Source organism: Lagopus leucura, unplaced genomic scaffold, assembly GCF_019238085.1.
Source record: "Lagopus leucura isolate 7727_CA_CO unplaced genomic scaffold, USGS_WTPT01 Super-Scaffold_100016, whole genome shotgun sequence".
In the NCBI taxonomy this organism is placed as follows: domain Eukaryota; kingdom Metazoa; phylum Chordata; class Aves; order Galliformes; family Phasianidae; genus Lagopus; species Lagopus leucura.
Genome location: NW_024962270.1, coordinates 487,657 through 508,948, shown reverse-complemented (window position 1 = coordinate 508,948; position 21,292 = coordinate 487,657). Strand labels below are relative to the sequence as shown.

Below are 21,292 nucleotides of genomic sequence, written 5' to 3'. Positions count from 1 at the left end.
CAGGGTTAGTGATTTCATTGGACAAATTAAATTCTGACTAATTTGGTTTAGTATGATGTCAATAATAGTAGCTGCTCCTTGTCCAGTAGTATGTAATCACAATTGTTCATGGGCTGTCTCATCCAAGATAATACATACTGTAATGTTGCACACCCATGTGTAGACCAGGCATTATCATTTAAATAACTCTCACATTACTGAGGAGGATGGGATGGTAGCATTAATGTCCTGAAACGTCTCCTACTTGCTTGTTTTGCAAGTCAGGTTGCTGCATTCTGACAGCTGTCACAAGTCCTGAAGGAGCTGCATGTTTAGACCTCACCTGACTGAAGAAATGACAGAGTTGACAAGTCTGTGATACGAGCTGCCCCCTGAGATGCAGGGAAAAGGAGCAAGATGCTGAATTTAAAGGGAAAAATCTGAGCAGTTGTCTGCCCAGCCTGGCAAAGCAGCATCACGTGAGGTCCTTTGGGGGGGATATGGATTACACAGAAAAATTGCTTGGGCAAACAGCTAGCAGAAGATGTGAGAAAAACAGGGAAATCTGCTGTGAAACTCTTCTGGTAGCAACAGAATCTCATTTATATGAGGCAGGGAGACAAGGCAAGCTCTTGGTTTGCCCCTGATATGGCCTGTTGGTCATGTAATTCCTACGTGTGTGACAGAACATGCAGAAATCCGTTTAGTCGAGCACCTGCGTGGGCTGTTCCATGATTGTGGCAAGCATGTCTGTCCCTGCTTCCCAAGACACTGCAATTTCTTCTCTGCACAGGTCTGCTTGTCCTGCTCATCTTTGCCTGGAGGGAGATACCTCCCTTCTCCAGCAGGTCCCAGACCAGTGTTGGCAAGCTGTGCACCGTTCCCCTTTCGGCGTAACGTTTGCAAAGAGATTTGTGCTGACATTTATTCAAATACACGTATTTGCTTAAAAGAATCCATCTCAAATACTACAGCTGCTGTAAATGCCTTCCTTCTAAAGCCACCCATCCCACAGAGAATTAAAGAGAGATGAGAAGGTTTACAAGTAAGTAGGCAATCCCAGCTCTTAGCCTGGGCTGCAGCACGTAGGTACCTACATGGCACCACACTGCAGCAGTCAGAAGAGCCACCCTTGCCAGGGGTGTGATCAAAGACCAGCGCTGCCAGCATGCTGGAGCAGCCCCTCCTGCCCTGGCTGCACTCCTTGCTGAAGCACTGTGCCCAAAAACCTCAGGCTCCAGGGTTGCTTTTCAGGCATCTTTCATCAGGCACACAAAGGCGCCGGTAGAAGAAAAAGTCCTTTGTCCTCACAGAACTGGGGCAGTGCCGAGCAGGGCAGCACAGCCAGCAAACCGAGACACCTGAAGTGACCCAAGGGAAACAGCGCAGCTGGGAACAGGCATGCAGTGACCGACTCTAAGAGCTGCTAGCAGTTAACTTGCTGCAGGTAGCAGCCCGGACCTGATTCTCTAGCAAAGAAGTCTGATGCTGAGTTCACCACAAGAGCTTACACGCTCTTCAGGCTTAGCTGAGTCTCTCCACTGGATCCCGTGTGTGTTGCACAGACCCTATCACTCCGGGACAGAATTAAGTTTAGCAGCGGAGCAGTTCTGGCAGGCAATGCTCCTCCTCACTCTCATTCTCACTCACAAACACCACACTCAGAGCTGTCTGCACTGGGGAGGGGAGGAGGAAAGCTCCGGTTCTCATTCATTCTGGCAGCTTTTATAGTCCCCTCTGATCCAATAACAAATCTGAGCAAACTTGGGAGCAGTCAGGCGAACAGCAACATTGTAGTCGTGCTGCTCCCCCCCCACTTCCAGCCACTGATGCCCAGAGAAGACGCCGATCACCTTCCTCTCCCACTTGTGCCGCACGGGATCCCACACCTTGCCATACACCCCAGAGCCGGATGCGCCAGGCCTGGCATCGCAGTGCTGGTAGATGAGATGTGTCGTCTCATCTTCCACCCCACAGAAGCGGTACACCAGCTCTCCCGGCCGGTCACTGTCAAACCCTGAGAAATGAATCCTCTTCCCAGCCATTTCTTCTGCTGCCGGAGCCACCGTCAGCTCCATGTGCGGGCGCCGGTGTGGTCTGTGCAGCTCCAAAAGGGCGTAATCGTAGTCCATGCTGACCGAGTTGAGGCTCTGGATCCAACCCTTGGGCACCTGCGTGCGCCTCACACGAGCCCAGCGCATCGCCGGCCTCCCCGTGCCATTGGCTGGCATCAGGAAGCCCACCTTGATCTTCCTGGCACCCTTCACGTAGTCTCGGCCATCGTGGACACAGTGGGCAGCCGTGAGGACGTGCTGCTCGGACACCAGCACCCCCGTGCACCCCGTGGAGATCTTAACAGTGGTGGAGAAGGGGAAATCCATCAGGAAGTGGTTCCCACTGATGGAAAACCGCCCATCCGTGCCGTAAATCTGTCGCTTGCGCCGCGTGCGCCTCCTCGGCCACCTCCTGTCCGTGCTGCCCTCACCGGGGCTCAGCTCCACCGTGGTGAGAGTGCGGGTGCCGTTGGCGTACAGTGTCTCATAAAAGAGGTACTCCTGGAAGTCCTGGGGCAGCAGGGCGGCCTCCCTGCGGACACACGCCTGGTCACAGCGTGTAGCCAAATCCAGCACGGGCCGGGCCGAGAACCGCGCTCTGCCTAGCTGCACTGTGGACCTGGGAACGAGGGTGGGAAGCGAACTTCCAGCTGCGGTCCTGGGAAGGAAGGAAAGCAGGAGGATGGCAATCACCTGGCAGCAAGTCATCTTTCCGGACCTGCAAAGGCAAAGCAAGGAGACCATTAAGCCTGCCCGATTAGAGCCAGCCACCTGCTGCGGCTCACGGCTGGGGGATTATCACATGCACGTGGCCCCTCACCAGCTGCTGGGTGGTGCATGCTTAAGCTGCTGCCTGGAGCTGTGTGACTAACTAAAGATGATAGAAATCTACCCCAGCCTTTGATCTCCTGCAGCTCTTTTGGATGGCAATGCCCGGCGGTGCTGCAGGAGTACTGCAGGAATGCCATGAGTGGGTGAATTTCCTCCGTCAAGCCGCAAGTCCTGCTGCTCTGACTTGGATCTCCTGGATTTCAGGGCTCAGCTCCGCCAACACCGCACGTCCCACCCAGCAGCTGCAGCACCCGGTGACCCGCGGGGAGGATGAGGAGGTGTGACAGTACCTGCTGCCTGCAGAGGGAGACGACAGCTCTGTCCCTCTGTTCCTACAGGGGAGAGGAAGATGCATGAGCTCCAGGGCTACACCTCAGCTGAAGTATTTGGTGTCACAGTGCGACGAGGACAAGGCAGCCTGTGTTAACTCCAAGGTGGATTGCTGCACCCCATGTGCCAGGGCCACCCCCTGTCCATGGGGCAGGCTCTACAGCCCCAGCTCCCTGCACTGCTCAGCCCTCTGCTCCCATCCTGCCATCAGCGTACACAGTTGGACATATCAGCCGGAGCACAGGATGAGCCCTGTGTCCCCCAAGGCAGCCGGGGTCTGTGCAGACACGTGGCAGCACGCTGGGTTATGAAAGTCGCACGGCAGTGGGGGTGGAGCTTTGCAGGGAGGCTGAGAGCCACCAGCTCTGCTCTCCACACCCTGACCCCTCGTGCTGCAGCTGGGCCTCATCCCCAATTTCCCCAACCACTGCCCCTGCAGGGCTCATCCAGCAGAGCCACGCTCCAGGGAAGCCCCACAGCCGTCCCTGGCGTTAATGAGCCAAGGTTCATGCCTTCACCCAAAAAGGAGCATCTCCGCAGCTCCCTTCCATGTGACAGAGCACCACGTCCCTATGGAAGGATCTCAGTCCCTATAGAAGGATCTCCTCCGGCAAGGCAGCAGTTAAAGCAGCGGGAGCAGCATTTCCCTAGGGCCTTCAGCTTGCTCAGGCTCCAGGGCCTCATCGCCGCCTCTCCAGCGATCTGCTGGCTGGATAAGGAGGTGGAAGTCTGTTTCATGCTGCCCTGGGGCTGGAACAGCATTGCCCACGTGAGCAAGTGTGGGCACTGCCGTGCTCAGGGACATGCACGTGGATGTGGGGTGCAGTGGGGTGACAGCCCCTCTCCTCCCTGCAGAGCCCTGGGGCTGAGCCGTGGGGCCCTCCCTGCTGGCCGAGCGCTGACCCTGCTCTGCTGCCAGGAAACGCCAAACCCACGTAAGATCCATCTGCCCTAAATTAGTTTATTTATTTCACAAAATAATCTGTCAGGGCTGATTGAGACCAGGCCGGAATCTGGGAAATCGTCTTCAGCCCAGTTCCTGGCTGTGCCTCCCCCGCAGGCCCAGCGGGAGCCCCAGGGGCTATTTCTGAGGTCTTTACAGCAGCACTGGGTCGTGATGACACACTGCCATGTGGCACAGGGCCCAGCCCACTGCTATCCCACACCCCAGGACCAGGAGTAGGGGGCTGGGTGCCCCACAGCACTGTTTCCCATCAGCATGTGCCCATAGAGATGCAAGGACAGCCCCAGCCCCCCAGCCCAGGCTGCAGGACACAGGCATTGAAGTGAGATGCAGCTGGACCAACACAGAGCCAAGCAGTTTAAAAAAAAAAACAACCACAAACCATTTAGACTTCAATAAGTATAAAAATCGACACCGAAATTCCAATTGTACCAAGGCATACAAGGTTGGACACTCATGTCTACACTGCAGACATCATCACAAGGAGCTGAGTGTGATGTTCACACCAAGCGAATGGGTCCAGCAGCACAGGGCTCAGCACGGGCATGGATTCTATTGGGGCTGCGGGTGCTGAGCCCTGTGCTGCTGTAGGGCACTGGGCAGTACCAGGACTGGTCAACTTCAGTCACGCTTGCATTGACACAAATACAACAGTACCACCGCGTGTCCCGTGGGCAGGAGAAGCAGGATGTGACAGCAGCTTTCACACTGGGAGGGCCGTATCGGTGTCATTGCCCCTCGGCGGGGTGGAGCAGCCCCCGGGCCACCAGCATTCCCCCAGCCCGGGGTCTCCTCTCCACGACCCCTGCTCAGCGAGGGGAAAGGGCAGCGCACGGCAGGCTCTGGGCTCAGGCCCCAAGGGATGGCTGTGCTGAGCAGTCTGTGGTCTCGTACCAGCACTGCAGTACTGACAGTCCTCCGAGTAGTGATGTTGATCACAACCATCGCCTCTCTCAGATTGCAGCAGCTCCAGGGCTGAGCTCCATCCCGGGGTGGTGTAGAGGGTTTTCTGTCGTGGAACCTCGAAGCTCTTTTGCATTTTTTCCTTCCACGCTGTTCCGAATGCCATAGCCAAAGTATATCATAAAACCTGCAAAAGTTCATGCAATGAGACACATGGCAGGGAACGGCCTCCCCGGGCCACCAACAGACAGAAGCTGGAGAAATGAGATACCCACAAGGCTCGGGGCACCACACTGCCCTCTGAAACACCTACCCACAGCCATCCAGATGGCAAAGCGCACCCAGGTGCCGGTACTCAGCTGCACCATCAGCAGGATGTTAACAAAGATGCTGCAGAGTGGAAGGAGTGGGAGGAAAGGTACCTGCGAGAGACAAGATGTGCCACCTTAGCCATGCCCAAGGGATCTGGCTAGGCAAAGGAATGCTCTGCCACCTGGGTGCTTCCATTCCAAGGGCAGTGCCTTAGAGCTGTGTCTCTGGGCTCCAGACATTACTGGGTGGTGGAAGCCCAGCAGCCAGCCCAGCAGATCCTGCACCAGCCTTGGGTGCAGAGAGGTGCAGAGCTCTTGGAGGCTGCACTCACCTTGAAGTTCAGCCGCGCATTGCTCTGTGGCTGCCTCCAAACGATGATGGTGGGGATGAGCAGAGCCACGAGGAGCAGCACCAGGACCAAGATCCAGGTAATGTTGGCCTCCTTCAGAGCCTTCACTTTGAGGGTCAGCACCACGCAGATGATTGTTACCAGCACAGCTGCAAGAGAAGAGCCCATCACCATGCTGCACAGCACGTGCCTGTATCGACCTCCCTGCCACCCTGTGGGCTGCTGGGCTGAGCCACCCCCTCCTCCTGATCACATGCAGGTCCTCCAACACCCACCCCAAGGCCTTGGGGAAGCACTTTGCCAGGAGGAGCTCATCAGCCTTGCAAGCAGAGTGAAGCCTGTGCTCAGCTGGGCTCAAACCCAGTTCTGGCGCTTCCCCAGACCTTACTGGGTTGCCCTGCTCTGCCTGCACAATGAAACCATTGATCAAAGCTCCCCAAGACTGCAGGGACCAACACGCCCCAGCCCCTGGCACAGCAAGGAGCCAGCGATGTGGCAGGACATGCAGGAGCTGCTGCCTCCCACTCACTCACCCATGATTGAGACGCAGACGTAGACGATGCGCCCTGAGAGCGCTGTGGGAGTGTCTGCAGATGGATTGAAGAGTGCTGTAAGGGACAGGGTCTCCTTCTGTTTGGTGCCCGTGGCAGCGATGTTTGGGTTCATCACAACTCTCTCCTCCTCATTCCCGTTCAGCTCCAGCATCTCCATGGCCTTTGGGGAGTTCAGTTGCCCAGACTGGTACCTGCACACAGCAGACCTGCTCAGTGCTGCACGAACTACAGCAAAGTATGAGAAAGTAAGTTCCAACCCCGGGGATACAGTAGCACCCATCGTTCCCCTCCTGCTCCCCCAAAATCCCTGCTGGGAAGCACCAGTCCCATGGATGGCATAGCTGCCCAGGGGGTGGTGGGGTCACCATCCCTGGAGGTGTTCCAGAATCATGGAAACGTGGCACTGAGGGACACAGTGATGGGCATGGTGAGGTGGGTTGGGGTTGGACTTGGAGATCTTAGCTTTTTTTTTTCCAACTTCAATGATTTTATGGTGTGCCTGGATGCCCCAAGCAGCTTTATTTCACGGCTTGAGCCGTGGCCGCAAGCCCCACGCTGTCTACAAGGTGCATCCACCCAAGGGACCGTGGTGAAGGGACACTTGGCATAAGAGATGGCACCCACCGGAGGATGAGCACACACACAGCGACCAGGGAGTAAGCCAGCAGTGTGCCGATCGACATGAGGTCCACCAGGTCTTTCAGGTCAAGCAGGAAGGCCAACACCGCTGCAACGAGGATGGAAAGCATGAGCACAGCCCTGGGCTGCAGGGCGATTGAGAGCAAGATGGCCATGAGGAGTGTTACCTGCGAGCAGCCCTGAGGTGATGGTGGCCGAGAGAGGAGTCTTGGTGCGGCTGTTGATTCTGGAGAGGAATTTGAAGAGCAGCCCGTCCTCCGCCATGGCGTAGATCACACGTGGCATGGGAAACATGGAGCCCAGCAAGCTGCCGTGGGGAGAAGTGGCTCAGAGCTGGCCAGAGGGCCAGCAGTCATGAGGGGAAGGCACTGGCTTGTGCCAGGGAAGGATGGAAGTCACACAGGGCAAAGCCTGGGACAGGTATCCCCAGCCCTGTGCTAGGCCGGGTGATGCCACAAAGAGAAGTTGGATCTACCTGGTAGAGAGTGCACAGAGCGAGCCAATGGCAACAGCATAGCGGGCGGGCTCCCAGCCCACCGCCTTGAAAGCCTCAGGCAGCGGGCTCTTCTTGTTCAGCAGGAAGTAGGGAACCATCAGCGTGAGGGCTGCGGAGACCCCGAAATAGGCCACGAAGCAGATGAGGAGGGACACAATGATGCCGATGGGGATGGAGCGCTGCGGGTTCCTGGCTTCCTCCCCTGTGTGGAGGAAAGAGGCAGAGTCCGTCCCCATCCATACTTGCGGCCGTGCCCAGCCCCACACCCTAGCCTGCAGCTCCTGGTAAGTCCAGCTCTCTGCATAAGCACTGGTGTAGCGATGCAGCAATGCACCCACGGTGCCCTCTGCCTTGAGCTTTTGCTCCTTGCAGCACTGCACTCCCCACCAGAGGCTCTGCAGCCAGCGGAGGAGGCTGCAGGGAAGCACAGAGGCTGTGCAGAACAGCCTGTACCAGCAACCCGCTGAGCAGTCCTGGGGGAAGGAGAGGAAATGAAGAGGGCTCCCCGCACACCAGAGCAACTAAGTTCACGCAGAACCGACATTTTAAGAAAAAATCTAATATTGCTTGAGGCCAGGAAATAAGCAGAAGCAGCAGCAATTCCCAGCACTGGGCTCTGCAGCTGGAAGGCTCCCTGCAGCTCTGTTCTCACCACACCTCACAGGGAGCCTTTGATACGGGCAGCCGAGGCGCTTTGTGCAGTGCAGCTGGGGCCGGGCTGTTCCCACAGCAGCAGGGAGCACCACGCTCCTCCCCGAGCAGCTCCAGCAGCTGCCCTGCTCCGGGCATTCCCTACCTGTGGTGGCGATGCAGTCGAAACCCACGAAGGCGTAGAAACACGTGGCAGCACCCATCAGGACCCCTTCCAGCTTAAAGGGGACAAACCCACCGGAGCCAAAGGCTTTTATTCTGGAAGAAGGGAGGACAGCAGCTGGGACATCAACACAACACGGTACCAGCCCTGTGCCACGCAGCGCTAGCCAGGCTCCATTGTGGCACGCTCACTGTCCTCACCTGACCTCCTCCGGCTCATCCGAGTGCGTGAGGTTGATGTAATCCTCCACCGTGAGCTGCCAGTTCTTGATGTCTCCCTTGATGCAGCCGGCGATGAAAACGAAGGCCAACACCAGCAGGTTCACCGCCGTGAAGATTTTGTTCACCAGGGCAGACTCGCTGACGCCGAAGGTCAGCAGTGCTGGGGATCAAGGGGTGAACAGGCTGCACTGCATCACCGCGGTGCCGCCGAGCCGCTCCGACACTCACCAGTGAGCAACGCGATCAGGATCAGCGCAAAGAAGTCCGGGCGCTCGGCCAGCACCCCCGGCAGGTGCAGCGTGGTCTTGTTCATGAAGAAGGTGGAGATTTGGTTGCCGATGATGTTGTCGAACGCCGCGCTCCAGGCTCGGGCCACGCTGGCTGTGCCTGGCCAACAGCAAAGCTGCTTGTCGGTCCGAGCCCTGCACGCAAGGCAGAGCAGCACCAACCCCATCACGCAGCCATGCGGATCCCCAAAGCACCCAGCCTGCACCCTGCTCCCTTGCCCCGCTATGGTGCTGCTCACCGGGACGCATGCCAGCCCCACACTTCCCAGCCCCATCCGGCAGAGCCACGTACCTATCACGTAGGACAGGATGAGGTTCCAGCCGGTGGTGAAAGCCCAGATCTCACCAACCGTGACATAGCTGTAGAGGTAGGCAGAGCCGGTCTTGGGGACGCGGGCTCCAAACTCGGCATAGCAGAGCCCGGCCAGTATCGATGACAGCGCGGCCACCAGGAAGCAAAGGACGATGGATGGACCGGCCGTATCCTTGGCCACTTCCCCGGTCAGCACGTACACACCAGCACCCAGCGTGCTGCCCACTCCCAGGGCGATGAGATCCAGCGTGGAGAGGCAGCGAGCAAAGCACGTCTCCTCGGAGCTCAGGTCCACCACGCGCCGGCGGATCAGCTTCTTCCCAAGGCTGCTCATTTTTCCCCCAAACATTTTGTCTTCTCGCTGCTCAGAAGCCCTGCAAGAGAAGTTGTTGTAACAGCGTGAAACTCAGCATCCCTCATGGAGCTGAATGCATGCAGCAACGCCACTGCCACCCCGCAGGAGCAGCAGTCCCTTGGCTGACCCATGGGCATAGAACCCCAGGCACATCACTGGGATGGAGACCAGCAGTGCAGGGCTGCACACCCACCTGCACAACCAGGAAAGCGAGCCGGAGACAAACCCAGCACGAGTCCACAGCACAAAATGGTCTCCTTAAACAAACACTGTGTGGTCCCAGCCCCGAGGGCCTGGGCACATCCCAGAGCTTGCCCCGCTGTCTTTGAGCAACTCCCCATCGGCCCAAACTTGACTGCTTGGCACAACCCTCCCAATGAGGTGTGTGTGGGTGTGTGCAGAAGCAAAGGTAGGGAGACCAAACGCAATGGGCTGAGTCACACGAACGCATTCGTTCCTCCCAACATCAGCACTGCAGCCTCGCTGGGGATGCATGGCCAGACACGCAGTGAGCACAGCTCGAGGCTCCCAGCACACATCCCCTGCACGCACACAGCACGCGCCCCAGGGCCGTGCATGGGCTCAATGTGCCACCCCCAGCCCCACACTCAGCTATCCCCAAAAACGCTCTGGATCACAAACACCCCATGGAGCTGCCTGTGGGGAATGGGCACAGAGTGGGACATAAGGCTCTGGGCAGCCTGGTCTGCTGGTTGGCAACCCTGCACATAGCAGGGTGTTGAAACCAGATGATCCTTTTCAACCCAATCCTTTTCCACCCAGGCCATTCTAGGATTCTATAATTCTATTCTATGCCCACGTTGACAGAATCACGGGGCTTGGGGGGGACCTTGGGGGTCACGGAGTCCCAGCCCTAACGCAGGTTCCTCCAGCACGTTCTACAGCCGGGTCCTGGACATCCCCAGCTCAGGAGCCCCGCAGTCGCCGGGCAGCCCGTTGTGCCGCTCCGCCGCCCGCACGCTGTCGGTACGGAACTTCCTCGTCCCGTCTCTCCGCGCGGAGCGGCACAGAAAGCGCGGGAAGGCGCGGGGCAGGAAGCGCGGAGCGCGCCTTAACAGCGCCGTTCGGACGGGCGGGCAGCAACCGCACCGACACCGACGGCAGCCCGTCCTCCTCCGCACCGCGGGGCTGACGAGAGCGGCACCCGTTGTGCTCGGAAATGCCCGGCCCGCAGCGACTCACCGGCACGGTTCGGGTCTCGCCGCGCTCCGCCCTGGCTCCGCTGTCTGCACGCTCGGGGAGCAGAGCGGCTTCTCCCGCTGCGAGCGCGCCGAGCCGAGACCCAGCCCTCCTCCCCTCCTGAGCCGGCGTCCCATCGCGCCCCGCCCCGCCCCTGCTGTCGCCGGGCTCGGAGGTGAAGCCCGCCCCGTCCATCCATCCATCCCGGCCCTGAGCGGAGCTGTGGGCGCCCAACATCACGGCCAGTCCGTCCTGCCTGCACCGATCCCTCCAAAATGGCAGATTTAAAGAAGGGGAAAAAAAAAAAAAAAAAAAGAAGACGGGACCGGAATCCCTGCGATGCTGCGGAGCGCCGCGAACCCGAAGCAAAAAGGAAAAGCGGAGCGGCAGCAGTGCGGTGCTGCCCCGCGGACTGCCGCGTCGGGGTGGCTGAGGTCTCCCAGAGCCCACATGCCCTGGGGCTGCTCGGGGTCGTCGGGGGTCGCCGTGGGGCACAGCTCGGTCCGGCGGGGCTGAGCCCGACGGCCACGTGCTGTGCGGGCAACGGGTGCCAGGCTGCGCGCACACCGCTCCTCTGCCGGCACACGGCGGAGAAACGGGCAGCAACAGGCGGTGCGGGGACGGGGAAGAACCATCGCCGGAGAACTGCTGGGAGCTACGCCGCTTTTTCCTTACGGCAGCAGCGAGGCACGCGGCAGCCCTCCCTCCTCCCCCCCGACGCGGAAAGCTCTCCTGATGCAATCGGGCACTGCTGTGTCGTTCGTTCAGCAGCGCTGCCAGAACGCGGCCAGCCCCCCCATGCAGGGCGCCGAGCTCCCGGGGGGGCTCGCAGCAGGGCAGGATGCTGCGGGTCCCGGCCCATCCGCCCCACCTCGCCCCGGAGGTTGGGGAAACAAAAGGCTGCGCTCGGAAAAAAAAACCGTGAGCTCAACGCGATGGAACGGCGAGGCGGCATTTTGGATGTGACGCAGGCGGTGACCTCGCTCTTCCCGCTCAGACGAATGAATGAACTGCGTCCTCCGCCCCCCCCCACGCCGCTCCCGTAAGAAAGGAAACGGACTCACGCTGTCGGTACGGTCGCCCCGTGCAGCCTCACTACCGGCACCCGCCGTGCTTCCTGCCCCTCCCCCCCCCCCCCCCGGGCTGCCACAGCCAACGTGGCGCGGCCACGCTTAAGCCGTGCTCCCTTCGGTGCGCGGGCAGCGGCTCTGCGGGGGCTGCAATGGGGCGGCGGCGGGGCAGCCCCGGCACGTTGCTGTGGGGAAATGCCCGGCCCCTGAAATACCCACACAGAACCGGGCTGACGCCACTGGGACTCGGCTGTTGCAAGAAATCGTTCTACGACAGCAGCCCTCCGGATGATGCTTTGGGGCACGGAGCAGGACGGGCCCGCCCGCTTGTTTCCGCACCTCCCGTACGGCTCCCGTTCATCCTCACGGTGCCTCATCTCATCCAACGCAGGGCCCTGCTCCAGCCCGGGGGTGCAGAGCGAGCCAAGCACGAGTCCCAACAGGAGCTGCAGGAAGGCAGGCAGCAGCAGCGCTTGCTTAGCCAGCATGATGTGGGAGCGCAGGCAGCTCCAGGCCAGAAAGGGAGACAAAAGCTCTGCAGAAGCAGCCCTAAATCAGCCCTTGGAGCCCCATCACCTCCCACGAGCAAAGCAGAGGTGGGAGGCAGAGGACAGCATCCCCAGCATCTGTCCCATGAGCAAAGGGACACAGCCACCCCAGGAAGGGACAGGGGCTGCCTGTGACACTCAGGGGTGGCCAAAAAGAGCAGCCTGAGACAAGAGGGGAGCAGGAGCACACCGACCTGCCCTGCCCAGCCCCAGGATGCTGCCAGCACAACGCAGCAGGGCTCTGCAGGGCCTCACTCAGATGCCATCCAGTCAGATGAGGCACCCATGCCAACCTACCACAGGTAGAAAGCAGCATGGCAGGGCTTGCAAGCAGTGCTTCCCGCACCCGCAGGCAGGAATGAGGAAGAGCTGAGCCCCATGTTCTACTTCTGTGCCCTACACACAAACCACCAGCTAAACTGGTAAGAAGCAGCTAACAGCCACAGAAGCCACAGTGCCATCAGAAAGAACTGACTCTTCTCGCTTCCAGCAAGAACAAGGTTAAGGCAGAAACCTCCTCACACAGCTGCCTCTCACTGCCATGGTGTCACCAGCACGTGTCCAGTCATCCTTCTCAGACATACCTGGACTTGTCCAGAAAGGCCTGCATGCAGCTAGGCTGTGCTTTAGTCCACCATCACCAACCACCTCCTCCTTGCATGCAGCAGACCCAGATCTGGCCTGGCAGAAGTCTGAGAAAGAGCTCCTTTCTGCCCAGCCCCTTGGAGAAGAGCAGGTAGCACAGAGCACTGGCCCTCCAAGAGCAGACAGCAAGCACACTGCAAGAAAAGACATTTTTATTTTGAATACAAGGAGTTAAAAACATCCATTTGTGAAAGTGCTACGTAAATATCACCCGCCCAGCAGCTCAGGTGCCTGGACAGGTCTGTGCCATCTGTCCCGTGTGTTGGGGGAAGCTGTCAGTTTCTCTCCCAGACGCTGTTCTTATCCTCTGCAGCATCTTCTGGACAGATTCCTGGGGAACAAGAGCAGCATTCCCAGCACTCAGGCTGCAAGCTTTGTCCCTTCCACCCAGCAGCCCTTGGTGACTTTGATAACCAGCAAGGGATCACCGGAGCATCCCTGCAACCTGCACAGAAGCGAGGGCTCACCCCAGCAAGAGGACGTACCTGCTGCTCTGAGCTGAGCCTGCAAGGAGGAGATTGTCTGACAGTAGGCTTCACACTGGGCGGTCTTATCGGCTGGGGGAAGGAGGCAAGGCAGTGCATTAAGCCCGAACACCTCGCTCTCAGAACTCTTAGGGCAGTAGCACAGCTCCTGTTCCACCCCCAAAGCAGCCAGCCCCACATACCTAGCTCCCCTTTCACTCGTTCCAGCTCCTTTTTCATGTGCTCCAGCTCCTGGGACAGCTGGCAACCTGCAGGCTGGCAAGGGCAGGGTGTCAGGGGATGCAGTGACCCATGCAGCAGCCCAGCCCCAGCACAGGTTCTCCTGACCGCATACTGGGACACATCCAAAATGTCAGGATGTATAAAAGTGACCATGATACAAGCCATAGGGGGGCAAATGTCTCTAAAGTCCCTTAGAAATTAACTGAGCAGAAGCCTGCAGTGCCCTGAGCACCAGAGAGGATGTAAAGCGTGCAGCAAAATGCACGAGGCCTTGTGTAAACAGCAGGGAAAGGCTCAGGTGCCAGCTCAGAAACTGGCAGCCCCGGGCACTCCACTGCCTGCCACCTCTTCAGCCCAAGCCGCAGGGTGCATTGAGTTCATGGGGCAGCACACAGCTGGCTCTTACCTGCGCAGCACAGGCTGCCTCCCCACAGCCAGGGTGCAGTGCACTGAGATAAGGGGACTCCACACACACCCACGTCTGGTCGGCTTTATCTGTAAAAAGAGTTTTCACTAGAAATGTAACTGCCACAGCCTCCAGCCTCTCTTCAGTCAGGACACAGAGCTGCTCCAGACAAGCTGCACAGGAGAACAAAAGGCCTTTGAGCCCCTCCAGCCCCACAGCTGCTGCTGGCCTGGCCTGTTCAGGTGCTGCCCACAGTGGGGAGAAGCGGCTCCCACAAGGGTGCAGGGGGCAGCCAGCACAGGGGGACACAGAGCTACAGGAAGAGTGACACTCCCCAACATGAGGCTGCCAGCTGCCCTGAATGGCTGCCCCTCTCCTTACGCCCCAGGCAAAAGGCATAAAATCCAACAGAATCCAATACATAAATGCAGATTCTTCCCATTACAGCATGATCACAGGCAGCTGGTTTGCAGCTGGCCTTGAGCAGCAAGGAGAAATAGTCACAGAACAGTTTGGGTTGAAAAGGACCTTAAACATCACCCAGTTCCACCCTTCTTCATGGACAGGTTTGTCACCCACCACATCAGGCTGCCCAGGACCCCATCAAACTTGGCCAGGAAAGCTTCAGGGACAGGCTGAGCCCAGCAGGCTGCAGGCAAAGCGCTGCATTCCTGCGTGGGACCAAGCCTCTGTTCTGCTCACCCACACCTATGGCAATCCATGCTGAAAACAGCCATTCTTTGTTCTCACCATTTTCCATCAGGTCTCGGGTCCTATTGCACACTGGTTCCTGAAGAGGCGATTCTGAAGCACGACCTGGGAGACAAAAATGAAGAGCATCGGGCACTGCTCAGAGACCAGGCAGAAACCCTGTCCTGCGAGTGACCTAGAGCAGCATATTTATTCAGGCCCTTTCTTAGTGCCTCTCCAGGGAAAAGAACTCCATGCAGTCTCGCTGCTCTGTTTCAATGCTTCACCCGAGCCCACGCACACACTGCCCCCTCCTGTCCTCAGTCAGGATCAGCCTTGGACTCTGAAGCCGAGACCCGAATAACCTCCCCAAAAGGAGCTCCTCTCCTCCCTGCCATAACGCTGGAACCTCGGAGGCTTCTGCCCAGCCCACTCCCCCTTTACCTAGGTAAGCGTGCTTGGAGGAAGCCACTTTTCCCGCTGGCTGCAATCGGGAGCAAGAAGCCACGGTAGGAATCGCGGTGGGAAGCCTCCAAGGGAGCTGACTGCGGCCCCCAGCCTTGCCAGCAGCTACGGAAGAGGAACATCAGGTCCAGGCACTGCAGGGACCGCAGGGACAGCCGCAAGCCAGCCACACCGCGCCCCTCCTCGGGCAGCTCAGGGCTCTGCCAGGCCCAGCAGCACCAGCGCCCACCACCCACGGGCCCATAAGAGATACTGAGCCAACAGAGCACCGAGCAGCGCCAGCACAGCGCTCACAGCACAGCCTCGAGCCCTGGACTCCTACTTGCACGGACTCCCCACTCCCCACGCTCCGTGCTGCAGCCCAGGCCTTCCCTCTTCTCCCTTCTTGATGCAGCATCGACCCTCCAAGATCCCCCATCACTGCACAATTACTTTCCGTCGCTTTGTCCCGGTGCGAAGCCTTGGGCCCGGTGCACGGGGCCCCGTTGGTGGGATGCTGCAGCCTGGACCTGGCAACCGGTATCGCCTTCAGCTTGGCGCCTGCGGGGGAAGGGAGAAGAGCGGCCGTGCTGCAACCTTACGGCAAAGCGGGCACCGCCCTCGGGGCTCGGCTCACCTGGGGGCACGGGCAGCTCGGTAGCGGGGGCACCGGGCCCTTTGCCAGCCCCTCGTGGCTCCGGCCCCGCAGATACCCGCCGGGCCAGGGACGGCTTTCCAGCAGCGCGGCCCGGGGAGCGGGCAGGGAGCCGGCCGGGGGGGACCCGCCCGACCCTGCGGGGCTGCGGGCGGGCCAGGCGGGAGCATCCCGAGGCACGGGGCAAAACGAGGCGCCGCGGAGCCCCGCGAGAGCGGCTGAGGAAGGCGGATCCGAGCGGGCTGCCCGCGGCGGGGAGCGGCGAGGACTCGAGGGGCGTGGAGGTGACGAAACCGGCGGAGGGCGACCGCGGCACGCCGATATCCGCCGGGTAGGGAGAAGGACCGGGAGCGGCGGCGGAGCCCGCGAGCAGGCGGGCGGCGATGGCGCGGCACTCATGCTCGAAGAAGCTGCGGTAAAATGGGGAGTGCGGCGAGGCGCCGGCCCCATCCCGCAACAGGTCGGGGCAGTTCGGGGAGTCGCACCGCAGCGGCGGCCGCTCCTCCCGCGACATCGCGCCTCCCCGCCGCTTCCGCCGCACGAGCGCCCCCTGGCGGCGGGAAGGCCGCCCGTGCTTCTCCGCTGCTCAGCGCCCCCTGCCGCGCGGGAGGCCCTCCCGCTGCCCCGCCCCGCCCCCTCCCCACCCGCCCCGCTGCCCGCAGGACGAGGCGGAGACTTGGCTTCACAGTGGTTTAATGCGAACGGAACCGGGAAGGTACACTGGACAGAGTGGGACAGCCGGCTGGGGGCTGCCCCGCAGCGGGACGCGCAGGACGAGGGGACCCTCCCTCGAAGCAGGGGCCGATGGGGACAAAGGACTTCCAGCAGCCACGCGGTCCCCGAGCAGCTCCATCCTGGCTTCGGCCCCTTCTCATCTCTCAGCCCCACCCCTCACTCTCAGCACCAGGCCGTCAGAACACCCAGGGGACGCTACGGAGGCCGTAGGGGTGAGCACGGCAGGGAGCCTGGCAGGGACGGGGGGGGGGGGGGGACAGCCACCATGGGTCTGGGCTCTGAGAGAGGCTCTACGCACGCCGCAACCTGAAGGAGTGCCCACAAAGCTGCCAGCATTGACCTGAGGAGTCCCTGAGCCTCACACCATACAGCCATGACAGCCAGAGGGGTCTCCAAAGGACAGTTCTGGTGCAGCAAGTTGCTCGCAAGCCCTGGACGGTTCCCTGATCAGCCTTGTACCTTCCACGCTGTCACTGTCTAGTTCATTGCAAAACAGAGAAGACAAAAATCCCTCAGTCCTTATCCTGTTCCGTGCCAACTGATTAACCCAGAACTGACCCAGCAGCTCCCGCTGTCCCTTAGTGGAGAGGTGGTGCCACCCTCACGCTGGGCTCCTCCTGCAGCAGCCAGCTGCTGTCACCTGTCACCACCGCTGCACCACAGCCACGGCCACCTCCTACTCCTCAGCCAGACCCAGCTCCCCCTTCTGCAGCTGGGGCACAGGAGGAGGTCACCACAGCTCAGCTGAACTAAAAACGTCAATGCATTTTTAAAGCTCGAGCCAACACTGCGAGAGGCCAGGCTTGCCCAGCTTCCACACAGCGACCTGCTCACACACAGCACCAGGAGAGCAAACGTCGTGGGAACCCCCCGAGCTGCCTGCAGCAAGCGAGAAAGGAGAGGGGCTGACACTAACACAGCACACGGGTCTGTAATGCAGGAGGCTGAGCGCAGGGTTGGAGTAAATCTTGGGCCTCTGCACTTCCAGACAGTGAAGAATGGGGGTTTCATGCAGGGTGAATGGGGTGGACAAGGGACCAAAACACCCAGGCACCTACTCACTGTTTTGGATAAGCCTTACTAAAACTCTAATACCTGATGCAATCACTGACCAACATGACAATTGCTGTTCTTCAGAGTCTCCTGCAGAGAAGCTTGGGGCTGCATGGACAGGGGAGTGAAGGTCATCTCACACCTTTCTGTACAGGGAGAGAGGCAGCTCCTACACCATAATGCCACAAGCAAGTTCCTGCTCCACACCTATTCACACCTGCCGTTAGGTGTGGGACAACACATTCACTTGCATAAATCTTCATACCTTTAGGCCAAGACCACAGCCCAGAAGAACAAGCTGCTGCCAGTTACAAAAGAGGAAAATACTGAACAAACTGGGAGGTTCAAGAGAGGAAAAGCTGGTTCAGAGAAGACAGATTTAGTGTAAAAATAAATGTCATTTTTGCAGGAGGGAGGGTGGAATGGAGGAAGACAGTGCCAGGTGCTCCTACTGGCGCACTTTCCCTGGGACGTAATTCCTATCAATAGTCTCCTCTTGCAGGAACATGTGTAAGCAGCGCTCGTTCTGTGCCAGCGGGTGCCCAGCAATTCTAGAAGAAAACCAGAGGTAGAGGTCAGCAGAGGCACCACCGAGACCCCATGCAGTCACTTTGTGCAGGCAGTGAGCGAGGCACAGCTCTCATGGGCAGCCAGCAGCTCCCAGCACACCCACGCTGGCCTCAGTCCAAGGCCACTGAGTCAGTGTGCAACAGGGCCAGAAAGATGCTCAGCAGAGAGTTCCCCACCACAGCAGGAGGTCAGGAGCATCCTGAGCCAACACTGCCCAGCAGATCTCTGTAACAGAACTGTTCTGCTTAGATTTGCTTCACTCTCAAAACACAACCCACACGGGGGCTTCAGACCCATGGTTTCATTACCTGGAAGCAGACAACATCCTTTAGCATGACACTAGCATCTCTAGATTCCTTTCTGGTCAACTCACAACCCTCTTCTACCAGCAGCAGCTGGGAGAACAAGCAGGCAGCAAGCCCAGGGCATCAAGCTTACTTGTTAATAAACTGTTCTAATCCCTGTCTCCGCTCCTCAATGAAGGACTCCTCAAAGATGCCCTCGTCTCCTCGGAACGGAAGCTGTCGTTTCAAAGCTTTTCCAGGCAGTGGTGGCACTACAATCTGAAAGCAAAGAATCACTCCTGTCAGCAGAACTGCCATCTGAGAGAGGGCATCCTTCATCATTTGACACTCCTCACACAGCCAGAAATCGAGCCCCGGTGGCTGCCCACCACAGCCTCTCTGGACAAAATTATTGCTACAGCTGCTCTCATACAGCTCACTTGCAGGAACAGGCACGTCTGAGCAAGACCTCACCTTACTGTCTCGCTCCAGCTCATTCTTCAGCCATTCAAAGTCACTGTATCGTCTCCTCACACATGACTCCTTCAATTTGAAGATTGGGAGGTTTGTCTGTAATAAAGAGAAGCAGTTAATTTGCAGGGCGCTTCAGAAGCAAGGCAGTATTTCAACAAGCAATTGAAACCCAAAGCTGCATTCAGAAAACCAGGCCCCTCCAAGAACACCCAGCTTCGTTATTCAGGACAGAACATAAGCACCAAAGCCCTTCACAATCAAGCAAGCACTTGCTAGGCTACACGGAGCCAGCCATTCCCTCCCCCTCAAGTTACTATTTCAGGAACACCCTCCGCACCCAGGGGCACACAGCGCTTACAGTACAGACAAGGCTGATTGTTTTTTCCCTCCCGAGTTCACTCCATTTTGAGGTGATCTACAAGACAGCTTCGCAGCCAAAAGATCCGATCAACAGTAGTGTTTCCATGGAAGAAAAAAGGGAGGAAAACTTGTCCCTGCATCTAACTGCCCAAGGCCAAACCTTGTGCTACAGTCTCCTCTGAAAAGACTGCCAGTCCCAGCAGATGAGCAGCTTTCTCCTATCTGCCCCGTGCCGCTGGAGGAACCTGCAGCAGCTCCCCTTCCTTCTCCCTGACTCCAAGAGCCTGAAGACTGACAGCTCCTCAAACTTCACCTTTGCACTATCAATACATTCTGAATCATCGTGGGAGCAGAGGCAGCGCAACCTCCTGACATGCAGCACCCAGACACACACAGGTACTGCTGCAACAGCAGCTAACAGCTAACTACATACAGACCAGGCCCTGAGCAACCTCGTCAAGCTGGGAATTTTCCTGTCCATCGCAGAGGAGTTGGACCAGATGACCCTTAAGGGTTCCTTCCAACTCAAACGATTCTATGATATCCCGATCAGCTCTGCAGAATGAAACTGCTTTCAAAGCACCTCTGCACGAACCGCTTTCAGCCAGACAAAGATCTGCTCGCTGCCATCTCTCTAGCAGGAATACCCAGAATTAAGGCGAAATAAACACCCAATTCTTCTGAAAGGCGCTCGGCAGTCAAACCACGCTGTGACAGAAGGCAACGCCGGCACCACAGCAGCCCAGAGCGTTTTAATCCTACGAGCTCCAGCTCCCAGCGCACGGCTGTGAGGCGAAAGGCCTTCGTAGGGCCGCAACCCCCGGCCCAGGCCGCGCTCACGCCCTGCCGGGCTGCCCGCCGCCCGCCCCGGCCCCCGCGAGGGCCGCACCCTCATGCGGAGCTCGTAGCTGGTGTATCTGGCGCGGCCCATGCCCACGGTCTGCGGGTTGAAGATGTCGATCTCCAGGAAGTTGCTGGGCGGCCCGTACGCGTCCGTCAGGTCCTGCGGCTTGGCGTTCAGACGCCGGGTGTCCGCCACCGCCGCCTCCGACATGGTGGTGCCGCCGCCGCCGCCGCCCCGCCCGGCTCGGCCCGGCCGCTGCCGCAGCCCGCGTTGCCCCGCCCGCGCGTAACGCCCCGCCGCCCGCCCGCTGCCTGCATAACGCAGGGTTTATCCAGAGTACCGGGCGGCCGAGGCCACCCCACTCGTGCGAACTGAGCCGTCACTCGCATAGCGCCTGCATAACGAGAGTAAGTATTCATATCACAGGGCGCAGACGATCACAACCCCAGAATCTGTATGCTCGCCGGGGCCCCGGAACCTGATTAATACAACGAACGCGTTCGGGCCTATCGCGCTTTGAGCGCCGCTCCCGTCCCGACGCCGTGCTCCCATCCCTGGCGGGGTGGTGTCCGAACGAAACCATTTCCTCACGAGACACACAAGGCCCACGAAAGGGGCACAAAGTGGGTGAGGGCTCGGTTATGTAAGCGGGGCCGCCGCGGCGCCCGCTGGGAGCTGTAGGCACGCGGCCGCACCGCCTGCCACGCTCTCTCGTCGGAGCCACGCCTCCATCTCCCCGCCCCTCCGGCGCGGTGCTCGTCGGGAGTTGTAGTCCGCCGCCTGCTCTCGGCCACGCGCCGCTGTCCCGCCAGGACTACATTTCCCAGCGTGCCCCTCGCGCGCACGCGCACCGCGCGTTGCTGCTCCCTGGTAAACAGAGCGGCGCGGCGGCGGCGGCGGAGGGTTTGGGGTTGACAAAGGGGCCGTGGGCTGAGCCCATGCGCCGCCGCGGAGCGCGTCAGGCCCGGCGGGGCGCGGTGTGGCGGCGCTGAGTGGGGCTCATGGCGGAGGCGGGCGGCGCGGCGGCGGCGGCACCGCCGGACATCGACCCGGACTTCGAGCCGCAGAGCCGGCCGCGCTCCTGCACCTGGCCCTTACCGCGGCCCGAGCTGCCCGCGGGCGCGGCCGAAGCGGGCGGAGCGGGCGCGGCGGCGGAGGAGGGCTCGGGCGGAGCGGCGGCGGCGGCGGCGGGGCCCGGGCGGACCG

At 59.6% G+C, this 21,292-nt stretch overlaps 5 protein-coding genes across 7 annotated transcripts in view; 1 reads left to right on the top strand and 4 right to left on the bottom strand.

The window, feature by feature from the left end:
* Nucleotides 1-939: 939 nt before the first annotated feature.
* Nucleotides 940-3,219, bottom strand: LOC122182864 (serine protease 23-like). The gene is made up of 2 exons (XM_042876497.1): nucleotides 3,155-3,219; nucleotides 940-2,751 (listed from the first exon to the last, which is right to left on the bottom strand). The coding sequence occupies exons 1-2, from the start codon at nucleotides 3,217-3,219 to the stop codon at nucleotides 1,686-1,688; spliced, it is 1,131 nt and encodes a 376-aa protein (XP_042732431.1). The 3' UTR covers nucleotides 940-1,685.
* On the bottom strand, nucleotides 3,072-12,910 carry SLC7A3 (solute carrier family 7 member 3). Of its 3 annotated transcripts, XR_006180032.1 has the most exons (13): nucleotides 12,804-12,910; nucleotides 9,026-9,420; nucleotides 8,675-8,833; nucleotides 8,426-8,606; nucleotides 8,208-8,320; nucleotides 7,391-7,613; nucleotides 7,083-7,222; nucleotides 6,901-7,003; nucleotides 6,256-6,467; nucleotides 5,705-5,871; nucleotides 5,375-5,483; nucleotides 5,053-5,248; nucleotides 3,072-3,196 (listed from the first exon to the last, which is right to left on the bottom strand). XR_006180032.1 is itself a non-coding variant. In XM_042876495.1 (12 exons), the coding sequence occupies exons 1-12, from the start codon at nucleotides 12,827-12,829 to the stop codon at nucleotides 5,112-5,114; spliced, it is 1,965 nt and encodes a 654-aa protein (XP_042732429.1). In that variant the 5' UTR covers nucleotides 12,830-12,910; the 3' UTR covers nucleotides 4,136-5,111. The 3 variants fall into 3 exon arrangements, 2 of the variants coding, with proteins under 2 accessions (XP_042732429.1, XP_042732430.1); XM_042876495.1 differs by lacking the exon at nucleotides 3,072-3,196 and having other exon boundaries at nucleotides 4,136-5,248; XM_042876496.1 differs by lacking the exons at nucleotides 3,072-3,196; nucleotides 12,804-12,910 and adding an exon at nucleotides 11,666-11,706 and having other exon boundaries at nucleotides 4,136-5,248.
* Nucleotides 12,911-12,999: 89 nt separating this feature from the next.
* LOC122183035 (nascent polypeptide-associated complex subunit alpha, muscle-specific form-like) lies at nucleotides 13,000-16,280 on the bottom strand. The gene is made up of 8 exons (XM_042876769.1): nucleotides 15,749-16,280; nucleotides 15,565-15,672; nucleotides 15,112-15,237; nucleotides 14,728-14,793; nucleotides 13,978-14,066; nucleotides 13,532-13,604; nucleotides 13,350-13,421; nucleotides 13,000-13,195 (listed from the first exon to the last, which is right to left on the bottom strand). The coding sequence occupies exons 1-8, from the start codon at nucleotides 16,278-16,280 to the stop codon at nucleotides 13,140-13,142; spliced, it is 1,122 nt and encodes a 373-aa protein (XP_042732703.1). The 3' UTR covers nucleotides 13,000-13,139.
* Nucleotides 16,281-17,912: 1,632 nt separating this feature from the next.
* SNX12 (sorting nexin 12) lies at nucleotides 17,913-20,323 on the bottom strand. The gene is made up of 4 exons (XM_042876817.1): nucleotides 20,132-20,323; nucleotides 18,883-18,978; nucleotides 18,563-18,687; nucleotides 17,913-18,105 (listed from the first exon to the last, which is right to left on the bottom strand). The coding sequence occupies exons 1-4, from the start codon at nucleotides 20,294-20,296 to the stop codon at nucleotides 18,003-18,005; spliced, it is 489 nt and encodes a 162-aa protein (XP_042732751.1). The 5' UTR covers nucleotides 20,297-20,323; the 3' UTR covers nucleotides 17,913-18,002.
* Nucleotides 20,324-21,087: 764 nt separating this feature from the next.
* The window catches only part of FOXO4 (forkhead box O4), a 16,541-nt gene continuing 16,336 nt past the window's right edge, over nucleotides 21,088-21,292 (top strand). The window contains exon 1 of the mRNA XM_042876669.1: nucleotides 21,088-21,292. This exon is cut by the window's right edge and continues 281 nt beyond it. Coding sequence (XP_042732603.1) covers nucleotides 21,088-21,292 — 205 coding nt within the window.

Coding starts and splice junctions, on each gene's coding strand:
- LOC122183035 (XM_042876769.1), bottom strand. CDS start 16,280: ATGTCGCGGGAGGAGCGGCCGCCGCTGCGGTGCGACTCCCCGAACTGC. Junction 13,422..13,531: donor ACGAGTGAAAGGGGAGCTAG/GTATGTGGGGCT, acceptor TCCTTCCCCCAG/CCGATAAGACCGCCCAGTGT. Junction 13,196..13,349: donor GGCTCAGCTCAGAGCAGCAG/GTACGTCCTCTT, acceptor CTTGTTCCCCAG/GAATCTGTCCAGAAGATGCT.
- SNX12 (XM_042876817.1), bottom strand. CDS start 20,296: ATGTCGGAGGCGGCGGTGGCGGACACCCGGCGTCTGAACGCCAAGCCG. Junction 18,979..20,131: donor GCTACGAGCTCCGCATGAGG/GTGCGGCCCTCG, acceptor TCTTTATTACAG/ACAAACCTCCCAATCTTCAA. Junction 18,106..18,562: donor TTAGAACAGTTTATTAACAA/GTAAGCTTGATG, acceptor GTTTTCTTCTAG/AATTGCTGGGCACCCGCTGG.
- LOC122182864 (XM_042876497.1), bottom strand. CDS start 3,219: ATGCATCTTCCTCTCCCCTGTAGGAACAGAGGGACAGAGCTGTCGTCT. Junction 2,752..3,154: donor TCTCCCTCTGCAGGCAGCAG/GTACTGTCACAC, acceptor TTGCCTTTGCAG/GTCCGGAAAGATGACTTGCT.
- SLC7A3 (XM_042876495.1), bottom strand. CDS start 12,829: ATGCAGGCCTTTCTGGACAAGTCCAG. Junction 5,872..6,255: donor CGTCTGCGTCTCAATCATGG/GTGAGTGAGTGG, acceptor CTTCTCTTGCAG/CTGTGCTGGTAACAATCATC. Junction 5,249..5,374: donor TGCCATCTGGATGGCTGTGG/GTAGGTGTTTCA, acceptor GAACTTTTGCAG/GTTTTATGATATACTTTGGC.